The sequence below is a fragment of the Bombus bifarius genome, unplaced genomic scaffold (genome assembly GCF_011952205.1).
Source record: "Bombus bifarius isolate JDL3187 unplaced genomic scaffold, Bbif_JDL3187 scf7180000008244, whole genome shotgun sequence".
Lineage (NCBI taxonomy): Eukaryota > Metazoa > Arthropoda > Insecta > Hymenoptera > Apidae > Bombus > Bombus bifarius.
This window is the reverse complement of record NW_022884538.1, coordinates 922380-940726: the sequence shown is the minus strand read 5'-3', so window position 1 is coordinate 940726 and position 18347 is coordinate 922380. Positions and strand designations below refer to the sequence as shown.

Below are 18347 nucleotides of genomic sequence, written 5' to 3'. Positions count from 1 at the left end.
TTAAATTGCGACACGGCATGCTATTATAACGTGTTATATTTTTTAATATCTGTCATTAACCTACATCTGCTATCGCGTTCATCGTTAAAAGACCAGAATCCTCCTCGAGAAGGCTAAAACCTAACAGAACTGAGCTTAATAAAACAACCTAATAATTATGATAAATATACTGAGATATGTAGAATTTTATGTGCTAGACTAGGTTAGCTGCGTAGTAGTGATACTTGTATGTGAATATCAGTGCGTGGAAGTATGTGAAAATCAAATGAATATAAACTGTTCAATTAACAGTCATGCGTGCAGATGTGTACCGATGAATATCTTTGAAATCGCTTATCAAATAAATATATAACTATTCTAATATGAATTCTAAATGTAAATTTAGTGTTCCTATACCATTATTTATTAAGATGCAAAGTTCTGAACAAGATATGTCTCTCCTTCTTTCATATGTAAATACATCACTTTTGATTCTGTTGGACTAAAATCGACAAACTATGTATCTCAGAAGAGAATATACTAATCTCGTCTGGAGATGATAATGAATTTGATTGGGGACGAGCGTGTGACTGTCGTCGATCGGAAGCTCGCCAGCCGCAGCGATTGAAAATAACAGTGAAATTTCACAGAGGCGAGCACGAGCGATAGCTGGCGGTGCAAAGGTGACGTCAGATGACAAACGTGTGTCAGATGCCACGTGATAGATGAATATCGCGGCTGGCAGCGTAGACCAAACCAGTTAGCAGATAGTGACGAGTTGGCCGGATTTATGGTGGTTTAACCAAACGAGGAGGCTCCGTGTTGTTAGTTTATCGATGCTACTCCCCGCTATGGTTAACTGTACGCGTATCGAGGATCGTCGAGCGAGCTCTGAACAACGGGACCGTGCATACATTTCACCTATCCTCTGGCGTAACGAAAATACACACGCAGCCAAAGCTGTGGATTTACCGTAATCGCCACGCCGCTCTCCCTTTACAATCCTCTTGTCCGTTTCGTCAAGAAAATTCCATTTTTGTCGCGTTACGTTCTCGTCGAATCGTAAGATTTTGTTTACGGTGCGCGCTAAACGAATGGCCGTCTTCCCAGCTCCTTGCGAATGAGACATTCTCGCAGCACGTTATTTAAGAGCGATAATCCCTGGGAATAAAAGAAGTTACCATTTACCCGGAAAACCATAAAATGGGACGAGTGCAAAGACGAAAAAGCGGTCGAACTTGTCGTGTTTTCGGCATTTAATAAAACAAAACGATAATACTGATAATAATATAACAATCTGGTCTAAAGCACAGCCCCCATAAGTCGTGAGAATGGAAATTTTTCTACCGAATATAAAATGAATAATTACAATTTCTTATTTATTAATTGTCATTTCCTGTTTATTAATTGATGAGCGCGTGAAGGTAAAAGGTAGGACGATTTGCGTGCTTTGTAGGTGTCGCGGGCTACCACACGGCCGATAGAAAAATGCCACCTATGACACAAGTGGAATTCGAAATTCCGTCATAGAGTGCGACCGACCGAGACGAACACACGTCCCACTGATCACGTTGCTTTCCGCTGCCATAAATCGCAGACGGACTCGTTCGTCGTTGGGCGAAAATTATTTCAAACTGCCTCATACGTCGGTCGTGCGTGCAAACTCCCAAACGATACTCCACGTTTCGGCCAATCGACTCAGCGATATTTCCACGCGCTGTCGTTCCATCGACGAGTACTTCCCTTCTTTCCGTATCTCAAAGTAACACGACGTTTGCCACGTGCTTCGCTTATAATTCCTTTGTCGTGCAAACTTGTGAGAATACACAGAGCTCCGGCTGAGTCTTCGAAAATTTCTCCTACGAATCGTCCACGATACGATCGATTTATATGTCACAGGATCTTTTATAATGCGATAATTCTGCAATAGAATAATTTTTATTGCAATTAGAACACGTTCATTCGCTGCAGTATACTCGAGAATTGTAATTGTAATGGGAAAGCTGATCGCGAACTCCGTTCGACAGAGTAGAATTTCAGGTTTTCCGTTTGCAGGCCTCAGGGCTCTCGATTCCTTGGAAAGTAGAGCAAAAATTGAGCTCGCCTCGTCAGATGGCCGATGACCATTTTCCTACGCAGTGTTCGTGCCACTCTGCCAAACCAGTTCGAACCGTAACAACCGGATATGGCAGAAAACGCGCCTACCAATTCAGAAACTACCCTGTCGCTACATAAATCGATGCCTTCTATCGACAAAGATATTTAAGGATATTATTTGTAACGAGATGTGTTGGGTCTGTTTGACACCGTCTCACTCGCTTCTCGTCGTTCCTCAACGTATCTGAAAAGCCACGTGGACGTTTCCGCGGCTTTCTACTAGGTCGTCCGGAAAGTTTCTTTCGTTTTATAAAGAAACAACGGATGCATAACATCTTTCGTTTTATATTATTTTATCAAATTAGGAATTAGAGTCACAACGTTGGACAGATTAGATCTCATGTTTGTGCAAAAGACGTGTCTGCGAAGGAAACGCACTTTTCGGACAACCTAGTATCTTTCCCTTCGACGAAATAAATAAATTCTGTTCCTCAATTCATTACTTCGCAATCGATGAAATTATCTGAAATTATCTGAAATTAGCTGTAATTAGAAATCAACTGTTACGTAACGAACATATCGCGACGCCGCGTGGAAAACTAGAAAACGAGAAGCTTGAAGTTCAAGGAGAAGCATTAAGCTCAGGAAAGAGTTAAGGGCTTAATGAACAACCCTTGAAAAATAGCCTCGTTATACTTTCTTAATGGCCCGGCGATCGCACCGTGCTAATTGCTCACGCTCAAGTGTCCATTATTGCATCCGCACGGTGTAATTCAATCGGCACGTTCCCGCCCGAGATATTTTCATCGCGCGAATTTCCTCGGCGTTCCAGCTGTTTCATCCTGCAACACGCAATCAATTTCGTTTGAAGGCGACCCGTAAGCCGAAGAATGGAACGCAGGTTGCAAGCTTGCGGCCAGCTTATAATTCTGAATACGATGAGAACGAGATTTTGATTGTAGAACGTGGTTTCTGGCCGAAACGGTTCATAGGAATCCTAATTTAATTAAACCCGCTTGATCGAAGTTCGAGACAAATTCAGCTTTGGAATTATCCTTCCGTGCTGATTCACCGCGAACGATAATATCGCCACTTTTTATCCGATCTCGAGTAATTATAAAATTAGTCAAATTAGTCGTAACGTTGACTTGTATTATAATAATACAAATTTAATATTAAGTTATCCGATTCGTGTGGTGGGCTTCTATAGATGCGAACAGCATTAAAAAATATAAGTAGGAGAAATTACTTTAAATATGAGAAATACTTTGACGAATGTAATGCGAGAATGAAAAATTTGAAAAATGTTTTAATTACGTAACGAGTTATAAGGTTCAACAAGCGCTCGCACACAGCAATTTTAATTAAAAGCTCCAGCCTGGCTTCTCGCTTTGTTCAAAAATAATAACAGATCTCTGTCGCAAGCAGCAAGAAAAACCTGTTAAACGTGTATTTCTCTTTTCACTAATGCCATATATTTCCCTTTATTTTCAGACACTGGTCGCCGGACAAGGTCTGAACGACGATATGTGGCACACGCTCAGGTTCTCCAGGAGGGCAGCTTCCTTGAAATTCCAGATCGACGACGAGCCAGCTGTTAGAGGTAAGTCGATGAACAACTCTTCTCGCGAAATACTATTTTTCCATTCAACACCGTTTTTCCATTTCGTACGAACCATCGTTCGACATCGTCTTACGTTGACCCCTTAACCTACAACCACGGGCATAGCCCGTAGTACGATGATCGGACCAAAGGTAAATCGGCCCAAAATTCTCGAACGTAAATCGTGGGTTAAATCAATTCAGTCGCTAGGGGTTCACTCAAAACTGATTGCTCTACTTCGTACAAATTGGCACTTTTTAATGTCAAAGTACGAGATTATTAACTGCCAAGGAATTAATTGATCTTAGTATGCAAGGAATTCATCAAGTTGCTAGTAGAATCGGTCGAGACACGACTTAATTACCGGTGGCTCTGGATAGGCAAGAATTTCATGTATTCAAGTGATAGAAAGTGCGATAAGTCAGACGAAGCGTGATACTTTGCAAGATCCCTCTCTATCAGCCGAAAATTCATGCGGAAAACTCGTCTAAATTGGGCCAATTTACGCGTCTTCCGTTGTAGAAATAAAAAAGTATAATTAAGAAAATAAATTAAATAATAGTCAATTCTATCAGCCGAAAATTCATTCGGAAAACTCGTCTAAATTGGACCAATTTACGCGTCTTCCGTTGTAGAAATAAAAAAGTATAATTAGGAAAATAAATTAAATAATAGTCAATTCTATCAGCCGAAAATTCATCCGGAAAACTCGTCTAAATTGGACAAATTTACGCGTCTTCCGTTATAGAAATAAAAGAGTATAGTTAGATAAATAATTAATTAGAAAAATAGATTAAATAATAGTCAATTTTATCAGCCGAAAATTCATTCGGAAAACTCGTCTAAATTGGACCAATTTACGCGTCTTCCGTTGTAGAAATAAAAAAGTATAGTTAGATAACGATAGTAATTGTCGATTCGTCAATGCAATTACGCTTTCGTATATCACCTACGTTTCTTATAAATATTATGGTTCGAAGTCTTCCGGAATTTCTATGAGAATGATTTTTTAAGATACAGCCAATATATTGGGTTGGCAACTAAGTGACTGCGGATTTTGCCATTACCAATTAATGACACGGTCCGCAACCACTTAGTTGCCAACCCAATATTTTACTTTTGATATGAAAGAAGCCATTCTATTTGAAAGAAACTTTTGATCGATCAAGTGCTTCGATTATTGAGCTTTCTGACGCTTGCGCGTTTAATAGGCTCGCGCCACTGCAATTCTAAAATTGTTGTTAACGGAAACAGGTGGATAGAAAATACGCATTTTCATTTTGCTTGTCTCAAAATTGTTCTTAACTCAATTAATCTTCCTACTTGCCAGTGTAGCCTTTCAATCTGCAAAATTGTTAAAAATTTAGAAACAAACTTTCAGGAAGACACTGAATGAACAAGAGTCTGAAAAGCGTGATACTTTGCAAGAAGATCCCTCTCTTCGCCTCAGTTACGCAAACTTTTCTACCTTATCATCTTCTGCGCGATATTTCCGTACGATTGACAACGACACTGCATTAACGTTCGATACATCGATTCGTCAACGCGATTTCAAGCAAACGCGCGTATCGCACAGTTGCAATATTATCGCAATTCACTGTAGATAGAAATCTGGACCGCGATAGTTCACAATACAGCGTTCAAACCATCTCACGCACGAACGAAGTGAGATATCTGAATTCAAAAAGGCTCTTATCAAAAAAAAAAAAAAAAAAAAAAAAAATACAGACAGGTAGAAAATTGAAAGCCTATGCGCCAGACCGAATCATCTTGGAAACTCGACGAATTTCCGACTAAGCCACCTGCATAGACCACAACGAGAGTAACGAGAACGCTGTGAATTCAGATCATCCTTGTTCATCGCGCTATTATACCAATCCCTTTTTGGATTTTCGTGCGAGGTATTTAGTCACACATCGGTGATCTCGTTGGCGCTTTTCAAGGAACAAATACAAAAAGGGGTTGCCGTGTTCAAATTCGAACTCGGTCGTCTGCAACGAGCCAGCTCGAATAGAGAAAATATTTCTATCCGGATCGGTTTTATCGCTTTTTCCTACGCGCACGTCTATCAGTCGGTACGTTGTAAATCGATATTTTTTGGAAAGCCAACTGCAGAGGCGATTTTCCAGCGGCCAGAAGAGAGCCACTGGTCGCAACTAGAGCAACGATTTTTGTAGAATGTCAAAGACGAGGTGTCTTTGCTCAGTCGATGACGTTTTAACTGCATTCGCGTCGATCTCGTGGACAACGCTAATTTCATTAGTCGAATTCCCTTAGCGTTGAAACGCTGAAAATAAACTGTACAATAGCTACGTTCGCGAAGATCGATTGGAATGTCGTTACTCAATTCGTGAATTTCCAAATTACTTTTGAACTCGAATTGGTTTTGTCAATTTTCGTTTCTAAAGTACAGACGTTTTTCCAATCGGTAGAGAGACGATGCTGTGTAGCAGTTTGAGGTTTGCATAACGCGTTATCGTACAGGTGCAACAATATTTGAAAATATTGCACGTGAGAAATACCGTAAATAATATTTTTCCAAGGTGTGTCAAAAATTAAGGAAAAAAAATCGTAGTGGGAAATGGAAGGGAGAATCGTACAAACAACGTGACACGTTCTACCACGTAGTTTGTCAGTGCTGACAATTACGTTTGAACTGCGATCAAGCATTTCGTTACTGTGCGCCGTGTGAGACGCGTAATTTGGCCGGCGAGCGAGATATTTTGGAAAGTTGTTGGAAGCGAGACGCCTTCGGCGTACCTGCGAGCTGTAATCGCGTTAAAAAGTCACGATGATATTTTTGCTTTTGTTGGAACGTCAATGGCGAGTTACACGCAGATAGCTTTTGGCCAGGTTTTTCGTTTTCAACCGAGCGTCGTTCATTTTTTATTGGATGCCTCGCGGTGACGTAAGCTTCCGTTGAGAGCAGAAAATTGGATCCCAGGTTTATGTAATATTCATTTCCAACATTTTGCCTCTTTTTTCGCCGGCCGCCAATGCTCTTTTTCTTTCTGCGTCGTTTTTAAACGAGTGGTCGCGTTTTCAGGGCAACATCGTATTTCCGGTCGTTTGGATTTCGCGAAAGCTTGAACCCTGAAGACAAGCTCTTTCGAAAACGATAGATCTCTTCGCCTACAACGAACTGTGATGTCAAAAGTATCTCAGTCACTATCGTTCGTCGTTCAAGCAATCCGCCAGCAATCGCTCAAACAATATTCTCAAATTTTCCTCTTTCGCTATGGCGTTCGGTTTCCCATAGAAACCTTGCAACGATAGAAAAGAAATTTATATACAGGGTGGTTGGTAACTGGCGGTACAAGCGGAAAGGGGGTGATTCTACGCGAAAAAAGAAGTCGAAAATATAGAATAACAATTTTTCGTTCGAGGCTTTGTTTTCGAGAAAATCCACTTTGAATTTTCGAAAAAAGAAAGATTTAAAAAAAAAAATTTTATTTACACCCTGTATATAAACAGCAAATTATTTCTATGCAGTAATCTTTAAGCGATTAAAGGAAACACGATTATCTATCATCGTTAATGACTTTGATCTTCTAACACGTGTCATTAGTACATTGTTGTGTCTAGAACTATCATCACAGAATTGAACTATTTATAAACAATTATTGTATCGGTGCATAAATCTTTTTTCAAATGGCAAGCTGAAACCTAAATAGCTTAAAGACCCATAAAATTTCTCTTTATTTTTCGATTCGACAGAGACGGTCGAAAATTTGTAAATAATTTAATTGTGATAATTTTGTAAATATTTCTCCTGTCTTGTGACAAGAATTTTCTTCCCTTAACGAGTCCTGTAATATTTAATTATCGTAACAATGTTAAACACAAAAATGTATAAATATTCGAGTTGCGAAAAACTAGTCGAAAAACGATGGGAAAAATCGTTTCGTTTTATGTACAGCCTGTACATCGGTAACTTGGAATAGCCGGAATGAAACAACTGTAGGAACAACTTGAAACACGTCGCGATAAAAGGATTAAAGGCAGCGTACGAAACAACGGTACAAACAACGAAAGTTGTCGCATCGATTAAGGAAGCAATTTCCCTTTTTACGAACAAACGACAAAGCGTATCGATACTTTTACGATCGTCAAACGCGTCCCAACACCGCGGACTAACTAGCTCGTAACAGTTAGCACTGCGTTCCAATCTATCGCGCGTTCTTTATCGCCCCGAACCTAAATCCGATTGTCTCTCATTGGCAGCGATAGGCACTCGGCTACAACTCTCCTACGCTGTTACCATTTACCTGCTCTGTGTAGAATCGTCGTCGGGAACGCAACGTTTGCAAGGCAATCAACCGTTTTACATCTGGCACAGGCACACAATTTACTCTGCCCTGCTACGCTCCTTACCCTACGCTCCACGTTTCTAACGTCGTGTCGTTTCATTTGCATCGATACGCTTTGTAACGACAGTTGCGAAACTGCAGTCAACGTGCGCGTCCTCGTTCCGCTCGCTACTTGAAACGCAGGTTTTTCCGCTTTCCGATCATTCGAACGTTCGAGTTCGTTTCAACGTTTGCCCGTTTTGCCTCATATCGCCGGCAAACATTTTGCCAAAACGTCGAATCTCAATGAATTTTCGTCGAACAAGGTTTATACGTACGGTCAATGTCGCGACTTTTTTCCGGATATGGCGCAACTTTGCGTCGCCAATTCCTTTGCATGAAAATCTATCGTACGTTGTTAAAACACTGCAGCAGGAAAGTTTTGTTACCAGGATACTGTCAGTTCGTAATTCACAGCGACTAGAACCGCCGCTCGGTGGGAAATCTTTGATGACAATAATTAGATCTTTGTATTTTTATTATAAATCATATCGATTTTGCAGGAAACTTTTCAAGTTTATTAAAATTCTAGAGTTTAATTGATAATTATCAATAATATCTGCTGTGATATCAGTTTAAGGTACCAGGTACACTCGGATTCTGTGAAACTACGATCTTCTTCGTAGACCTTCCGCGGAAAACTGTACAAGTCGAAATAAAACTTACTTTAACTCGAATTATTTGCCACATTGTAACTGGAATTTCTAACAGCCAGCCTTCTACGAGACCAACTTTCATCAATCGTTGGATATTGTCTTCTTTCTTCCAATTGTTACTGTAGGATCTTTACTGCAATTTACGTTTACAATAAATGGATTAAACAAATGTTAGTTAAACAGGTAACTATGGTTATTTAACGCGAACTAATCACAATAACGTATTATAATTAAGACAACTAGCGTTTCGACCACTCGCGGAGGAAACACGTCAACGGGAGTCGTAAAATCCCCTTACGATTAGATAATCGACGCCGCGAAATGATCGATCCCCTATTTCGATTAGGATAATAGAGGTAGTTCAATTAAATATGACGCTGATATAACAAGTTCTAAATCACAGTTTATTCCAACAACTTTGTAAAGAAGATAGTTACGCTGGTGCGCGTGTGTAAGTTAAGTAAGTGACTGATCTAAGGGTGGAAACCCGGTCAAAGGATGTCGACTGTTTGAAAGATGGAAAATCAGCCAAGTTCGGTGACGATGCTGTGGCGGAGGAAAGCCGAGGATGGGTGTGTCCAGCTCACGGGACCATCGGATTTGTCGATGACAATTTTGGCTAGGAGAGCGAGGGAAATAGGCTTCGTTGTTAATTGCTTATTTGCTATGGTGGTGGGTGAGGGAGGATGCTAACCGCTCTCGAGATAAAGTTGCTAGTGAGAGGCCTCGTACGTGAGAAAAGGCAACTTTCCCGCGTCAACCCGCGGTGGACGATAAACTTTAGAAAACAATTCAGTGAAAGAATATTTGTTCGGTCTGAAGGACCTTGACTAGAAAGTTCCTGAGATTTATGGAGGGTACTTGAGACTATCGAGGGTACGCAGTAAGGATCTGAAGACACCCGACTACCATCTTGCCGGCGGTGTGTGGCCTGGTTTAGGTAGAGAGTCGACCAACGTAACAATTAGATAGTTAATTTGCAATTCTCGTCACTTCGCACTCTCTGGCTTCTCAACTCTCACTGACTGCTTCGTCTGATTCGTTCTGATTCGTTTTTGTCCCGTAGCAAGCTCTTGTCTTTTCGCTTAGCCCCATCACGCACATGTTCCGCAACAGCATGTTTATAATTCGCCCGACACCCCCCCAGGCCCCTCGTCCACGATGCTACATTACGTTTGTCTGGAAAATCGTGAAAAGAGGCAAATTATATTCCAGTTTCTTCGTCTCTCGACCACGTGCATATCCGTGCAAGCTAATTCTTCGTCGCTGAAACGCATAACTTTCGCATTGACGTACGTCGAGTGAAATAAGTTGCAAGAGGAAGCTTGAAATAGCAAGATTTTGTGAAAAGGTAAAGGTAATTCGTACGAAGCTTCGTCGAATTTTCCTTCGTTAGACCTCATTTACTGGGAAATTTCGATAAGTGGGGAAGCTGTGTAGCTGAAAGATTTCGCCTGTTCGCTCGAGGCTGCAGTTACCGAGCTTCGTTTGCGGTAAAGTACTTTTACGTTTCACGTAACATTTGACGTGGATTTTAACGTGCGACGCGATCCAACGTACAAAATGTTGTCCGGCGAAAGAAATTTGCAACGGCCGGAATATTTCTGAAAGATATTCGCGGGTTTCTTCGTGATAGAATTACCCGCGATATTACTCTGTTTCGCGGAAGTAGGAAGTACGTTTTCTCCGGTGACACGGTGAAATTTGTAAAACTGTTATTGCTCTGTCAGAAACAGAATTTGTTGAAACGAGTCGCGTTTGTCGCCAAAAATTTCTCCAAATATTCTTCCGGCTGTCACGAGCAAAATTTCCAAAAAAAAAAAAAAAAAAAAAGAAAGAGAAAAATAAAAACACTGTGCAATTTGTCAAAGTATTTTCTACGAACGACGATACAGAAACTTATCCACTTTCAAATTCTGTCTTAACGAAAATTATGCCACACACGGTAGAAGATGGTAATATTCACCGAGTCAGATCAGAAGAAAAGACGCGTTCGTACTAACTCACTTTGACGTTCAAACGAACACGTTCAAGGTACTTGGATTGATTTTTCTGAAACGAACAAACTCGGTGCTTCGGCGTAATCTTCAGAATGAAAATGCAAACGCAACTCCCTTGATAATTGTTACTTGGAAAGAAAAACGTAATTAAACATGTCAATAGTATTTTTTAATAAACTTAAAGGCCGATTGGAAATATTCTGTGAGCATATTATTGCCGTGAAAACTCGATTTATTAGCCGAGATCGGAGCTATTTTTCAAGTACACGCACGAAAAATTGGAAACTTCCAGCGTTTAGAATGAACTTGATTTTTGCAAGTCCATTGAGTTGACTGTATTTCAACCCTTTGAGCGCTGCTCACTTTTTACGAAGAAGCACACCGTGGGCTATGTATTCTTTACGAAAAGCATTGTAGTCCGCTACACACTTTGGTTTGTCAGTTCGATAATTAGATTTTTGTTTCAACGAAATCATCAGAATGTCAGGTGGATAACATCGGTAAAAATCGGGAAACCATACGAGACGACTAATAAAATTGGATAAGAAGTAGTGGCAGTGATCTAGTTGTGCTTTTAATGCGAAAATGCAGCAGCCGAAGAACATGGCGATTGCACGGCGCGTTGTTTCCTCTGCGACACTGGCCCGTGCTACAATATCGTATTTAGATAGGAAATCCCTATTTAGCATAAATATCGAAGCAACAGCCGAGGCGAGCGCAAGCAATTCCAGCAGGAATTCCACGTTGAAGCCCGAGGTGATGGAAGGACAATGCGTTGGCTGCGCAGGAAATACGACGAGGGCGGCGTGCTAAAGGAAACCGGGCGGAGAATAAAAAGTGGAAAGTAAATCTCGCCGGGTGGAATAAGAAAATGAAAGAAAGCAGAGCGGAAGGAATTTTATTAAGACCGAGAAAAATGAGACGCGTATATCCTGGCTTGCACTGTCCTTATCTTATTTCATTTTCTATTAATTATTCGTTACTCGAATATACTTCAATGTACGAGCCAGTTCCTCCTGCAGCGTCTTCCGTTTTATCTTACTTTGTTTATTACGTTAAATTCCTGAAGACGGCTGAACAAACATCGACAGGTTGATTTTCGAGAATATTTTTAGACTGGAAAGCTTCTGTTTAGAAAGGAACTCGCCACGCTTATGTTTTATCTCGATAACTGTGGAATCGAGCGCTCGAGAAGTTACGCGGAAGAAATTTTTAATTTGCAGTTTCCTCGGCGTGCACAGACGCGTCGATTCCTCTCGCGAAACTTGCTACCGACGATTTTCGTTAATTATTCAAAGGCCCGGGAAACAGCCAACTGCCGTGGAAAATTTCTCGAAGAAAGTAGAAGGAAAACGCCTGCGGCTGGCCGATATTTTCGATAATAATTTACGGTTTGACAGCTTCGGCTGGTATTAAGCTCGATGCTTGTAAATTATCGACAGGCCAGCGAGAAGGTAACTGAACCAGCACTTTTCGTTATCTTAGTATTCTCCGTGCGTTAGACAATCGCAATCGAATTAATTCTCAATGAAATATCTCTGCGCATAATTCTCCAGCTTGTAGATTGCAATCGATCCAGATAGGAACCTGCTTTTCTTTTCAAAAAATTAATTAATTGCCGTAAATCGAATCGACGTTTTAAAATATTCCAATTCGCGTTGCAAAACCAAAGATAGAAAAGTCAACCATTTAACTGTAGGAGAAACTCTCAGCGTTTGCGTTCTGATGACTATACTGTGACTATACTGTGACTATAACTGTCTGCCAACGACAGTTACATTGTCAAAGATGACCATCACGTTGTGGAAATCAAACGATAGGAAGAACTGAAGATTAGAAGAATTACGTTCCTATTTCAAGACTGTTCACTGACATTCCTTGAACATCCCATACAACAAAAATTCATAAAAGTCTGCTGCTTGTTTTCCCGCTATGTTGGAAATTCCCTCAGTTGTGTTTTTCAACATTGTCAAAGATGACAATCACGTTGTGGAGACCAAAAGATAAGAAGAACTGAGGATTAGAAGAATTACGTTCCCATTTCAAGACTGTTCACTGACATTCCTTGAACATCCCATACAACAAAAGTCCATAAAAGTCTGTTGCTTGTTTTCCCGCTATGTTGGAAATTCCCTCAGATGTGTTTTTCAACATTGTCAAAGATGACAATCACGTTGTGGAGACCAAACGATAAGAAGAACTGAGGATTAGAAGAATTACGTTCCCATTTCAAGACTGTTCACTGACATTCCTTGAACATCTCATACAACAAAAGTTCACAAAAGGCAGATGTTCATCTTCTCGCTACACTTGAAACTCCCTCAGATGTATTTTTCAACATTGTCAAAAATGACCATTGCGTTGTCAAGATCAAACGATAGGAAGAACTGAGGATTAGAAGAATTACGTTCCCATTTCAAGACTGTTCACTGACATTCCTTGAACATCCCATACAACAAAAGTTCATAAAAGTCTGCTGCTTGTTTTCCCGCTATGTTGGAAATTCCCTCAGATGTGTTTTTCAACATTGTCAAAGATAACAATCACGTTGTGGAAACCAAAAGATAGGAAGAACTGAGGATTAGAAGAATTACGTTCCCATTTCAAGACTGTTCACTGACATTCCTTGAACATCCCATACAACAAAAATTCATAAAAGTCTGCTGCTTGTTTTCCCGCTATGTCGGAAATTCCCTCAGATGTATTTTTCAACATTGTCAAAGATGACAATCACGTTGTGAAGACCAAACGATAAGAAGAACTGAGGATTAGAAGAATTACGTTCTCATTTCAAGACTGTTCACTGACATTCCTTGAACATCCCATACAACAAAAATTCATAAAAGTCTGCTGCTTGTTTTCCCGCTATGTTGGAAATTCCCTCAGATGTGTTTTTCAACATTGTCAAAGATGATCATCGCGTTGTCGAGATCAAACGATAGGAAGAACTGAGGATTAGAAGAATTACGTTCCCATTTCAAGACTGTTCACTGGCATTCCTTGAACATCCCATACAACAAACATTCACAAAAGGCAGACGTTCATTTTCTCGCTACACTTGAAACTCCCTCAGATGTGTTTTTCAACATTGTCAAAGATGACAATCACGTTGTGGAGACCAAACGATAAGAAGAACTGAGGATTAGAAGAATTACGTTCCCATTTCAAAACTGTTCACTGACATTCCTTGAACATCCCATACAACAAAAATTCATAAAAGTCTGCTGCTTGTTTTCCCGCTATGTCGGAAATTCCCTCAGATGTGTTTTTCAACATTGTCAAAGATGATCATCGCGTTGTCGAGATCAAACGATAGGAAGAACTGAGGATTAGAAGAATTACGTTCCCATTTCAAGACTGTTCACTGACATTCCTTGAACATCCCATACAACAAAAGTTCATAAAAGTCTGCTGCTTGTTTTCCCGCTATGTTGGAAATTCCCTCAGATGTGTTTTTCAACATTGTCAAAGATGATCATCGCGTTGTCGAGATCAAACGATGAGAAGAACTGAGGATTAGAAGAATTACGTTCCCATTTCAAGACTGTTCACTGACATTCCTTGAACATCCCATACAACAAAAATTCATAAAAGTCTGCTGCTTGTTTTCCCGCTATGTCGGAAATTCCCTCAGATGTGTTTTTCAACATTGTCAAAGATGACAATCACGTTGTGGAGACCAAACGATAAGAAGAACCGAGGATTAGAAGAATTACGTTCCCATTTCAAGACTGTTCACTGGCATTCCTTGAACATCCCATACAACAAACATTCACAAAAGGCAGACGTTCATTTTCTCGCTACACTTGAAACTCCCTCAGATGTGTTTTTCAACATTGTCAAAGATGACAATCACGTTGTGGAGACCAAACGATAAGAAGAACTGAGGATTAGAAGAATTACGTTCCCATTTCAAGACTGTTCACTGACATTCCTTGAACATCCCATACAACAAAGATTCACAAAAGCTACTTGTTTTCTCGCTACACTTGAAACTCCCTCAGATGTATTTTTCAAATTTCTGAAAAGACAGCATAGCGAGATTGCTAACCCAGACATTAGTTGATCATTAGCATAATCTTCTGTATAAACTTGCAAAAAGCAAAGAAACCTTGCTGAACCTTGCCAACTCGTATCTTTTTCGCTGTCGCTTTCAATAAAACTGGCTACCGTGTGCTGCTCACCTGGCAGCACAACGAGCGTGTAAATCAACTACGAGGAACGAAGAGACAAAATCGGATCTCCCGTAGGGGCTGTAAGAACGGCTGCTGATGCGTCTTTCTCGCCAACTCCAGCTGCAACTGGAACTGGAAACTTTGGAAAAAGCATGGCGTTCAGGTCGTAGCTCAGCCGGCGGAATTTGCCCGCTCGGACCAGTGGTAGGTGCACGACGATGGAACACACGGCCAGCTAAATTACAAATTTCCCAAAGCGGTGGCTCCGGATGAAATCGCAAATTCCAAATGCAAGGCCGTTTGCATTCAGCCGGCGATCCTTGGAATCGGGTCGCTCTTATGAATGCTAATTGAAGATTTTCCAGGGCATCTCGCCACGGGGTTTCAGCTGCTTGTCGATGCACCGACGCGACGACTCCCATCAGAAATGTGGCTGCAAGTTTCATGGAAATGTAATCGAACGGAAGAGGAAAGTTTTTATTACGACTTGCCTTACCAACAAATTATTTATCGATCCTTTTTTAACCTAACTAGCCGCTACGACCTGTTTCACAACTTGGAAAAACGTGCACCTGGAAAGTGTGCGGAAAAGCGAGCTTCGACGAGTACACGCGGAGTACGCGTGGCTGTTACAAGAATTAAATTCCAAAGATAAAACGACTGTTTTATCTTTTAATTTTGTTACTGCAGTTTATCGTCATTACAAATTAGATTAAATTACGATAAATAATTCTATAGAGATCATTAACCTGTCGTTTCTACGGTATTACATTTATTGCATTTATTTATTAAACCTGTACATCTTCGTCTTAGCGAACCGGTTTCGTCTCGGTTAGCTGATTTCTTGAAAAATCTTTATTTACAGTTTCGATATAAACACCGATAAAGTTGACAAATTACAAAGATACGTACTTTTTCTAATTTTTATCTACGATCGGATTCCTACGCCCCTGTATCCACTGTGTCATCGTTTCCTCTTTCGATACGAGCATTGCGATTCTGACGTCATTGGAACGATCGAAATTCGCCTTTGATATCTTGAAAACGAGGTTGCCGATAACATACCTGTCAACGTTTGTCGTAATTCTCTTGATAAGATTAATATATACGAGCAATCCCGCATGACACGCGCTATATTCAGATAACCGAAGCACGAGGAAGTCGTAGCGCGAGTTTAAAGTAAGAAAAGATAAGGTTTTATGAATGGAATTAAGAAACTCTTAGCTGGCAATAGTTTCGTCGCTATTTTTTTTTTTTTTTTATTTAATTCTTTACATTCACAATTTGTCCGGTTTGGACATTTGGTAGAATTTTTTAGCTGTCTACCAAGCGGGATACCATCCTCGTGTTTGTTAGGTTGTGTTCTTTGTGAATTAAGAAACTCTTAGCTGGCAATAATTTTGTTGCTATTTTTTTTTTAATTTAATTCTTTACATTCACAATTTGTCCAGTTTGGACATTTGGTAGAATTTTTTAGCTGTTTGATTATCGTGTGGGTGGCTACCCCTAGCGGGATACCATCTTCGTGTTTGTTAGGTTGTGTTCTTTGTGAATTAAGAAACTCTTAGCTGGCAATAATTTTGTTGCTATTTTTTTTTTTATTTAATTCTTTACATTCACAATTTGTCCAGTTTGGACATTTGGTAGAATTTTTTAGCTGTCTACCAAGCGGGATACCATCCTCGTGTTTGTTAGGTTGTGTTCTTTGTGAATTAAGAAACTCTTAGCTGGCAATAATTTTGTTGCTATTTTTTTTTTAATTTAATTCTTTACATTCACAATTTGTCCAGTTTGGACATTTGATAGAATTTTTTAGCTGTTTGATTATCGTGTGGGTGGCTACCCCTAGCGGGATACCATCTTCGTGTTTGTTAGGTTGTGTTCTTTGTGAGTTAAGAAACTCTTAGCTGGCAATAATTTCGTCGCTATTTTTTTTTTTTTTTTTTATTTAATTCTTTACATTCACAATTTGTCCAGTTTGGACATTTGGTAGAATTTTTTAGCTGTCTACCAAGCGGGATACCATCCTCGTGTTTGTTAGGTTGTGTTCTTTGTGAGTTAAGAAACTCTTAGCTGGCAATAATTTCGTCGCTATTTTTTTTTTTTTTTTTTTATTTAATTCTTTACATTCACAATTTATCCAGTTTGGACATTTGGTAGAATTTTTTAGCTATCTACCAAGCGGGATACCATCCTCGTGTTTGTTAGGTTGTGTTCTTTGTGAGGTCTGAGGTTTGTGTTTCCTTTTCAGTCTTCTATCCATGTTTGAGGTGTTGATCGTTTAAACAGTTAGCCGGTTTGGGTGTGTTCCTATTCTTTATTTGTATTTTCCTGCGTGTCTGTCGTTGCTATTGGCTGTTATTGTCGGTGATAAAAATATGACTTTCACTTGCTTGATCCGATTAAAATAATTTTTAGATCGCTTCGAGTGCCACGCGAATAATTCTGAGAAATCGGTGCAAAGGAGAAACCGAAGGATATGGAAGGACACTTGCAAGTTGAGAAAGAGAAAAGAAAAATAGAGGTAGAAGGTAGGAAGAGGTAGAGCAACGATTGATTTTTGTTCTCCTGAAGAAATTTTATCCTTTGATCGCCGCAGTGTACACCGTCTGATCGAAAGATTGGTCAATTTTCTTCTATAATGCGATGTTCCATGAATTTCTTGTTAAAAAAAGAAGAAGATTGTTTTCGATTGTTCTCTTATGTTTGACGTTTTATTTCTTTCCAAATGCAGCCGCTTATTTTGTTAAATTGCGATTAAAACGCACGCATAACGTGCAGGAGCGTACGAAGTGTGTCACAATTGCAAAATTACTCGGACAATTTAGATCGAGTCGATACCATTTACAAAATTGTAGGTAGAAGTCTCAAGTTACCTGTATTACCAACAAATTTGCATACAATGAACGAAATTGAGAAATTTCGAACAAACTGCAGGTTATAATATTTAACAGAAAATTGTGAGATTATAAAAAGAAAAGAAGTCTATATATATTGTTTATTTATTTTATTTCCCATTAACTATACATCGTACATGGTTGTGAATGTACGTACATAAGTCTTATTTCTAACTTATGAGATCATTACAACCGGTGCAATTAATATAAATTAGCGTAACACTATGTACAAGCTTTTCTTTTTCTCTACAACTCGTAGCTACATTTTACGGGTTTATAGAAAATTTCCAAGTAGAAAATATACGAAATATCCAAAGTACAACGCTGTCAATAATAACAAATAATAAAATTCCAGATAAAACAATTTTCTATCAAGCTCATTACGACTGGTGCAATTAATATAATTAACGTAACACTGTGTACGAGCTTCTCTTTTTCTCTACAACTCGTAGCTACATTTTACGAATTTATAGAAAATTTCCAAGTAGAAAATATACGAAATATCCAAAGTACAACGCTGCCAATAATAACAAATAATAAAATTCCAGGTAAAACAATCTTCTATCAAGCTCATTACGACTGGTGCAATTA

General features: G+C 39.6%; 1 protein-coding gene across 6 annotated transcripts in view; it reads left to right on the top strand.

Annotated features, from left to right (window-relative positions):
* The window catches only part of LOC117211790 (neurexin-3-like), a 295832-nt gene that overhangs the window by 173080 nt on the left and 104405 nt on the right, over positions 1 to 18347 (top strand). For all 6 annotated transcript variants that reach the window (XM_033456011.1, XM_033456008.1, XM_033456010.1 and 3 more), the window contains one exon: positions 3571 to 3679. In XM_033456011.1, coding sequence (XP_033311902.1) covers positions 3571 to 3679 — 109 coding nt within the window. The remainder of the gene's footprint in view (positions 1 to 3570; positions 3680 to 18347) is intronic.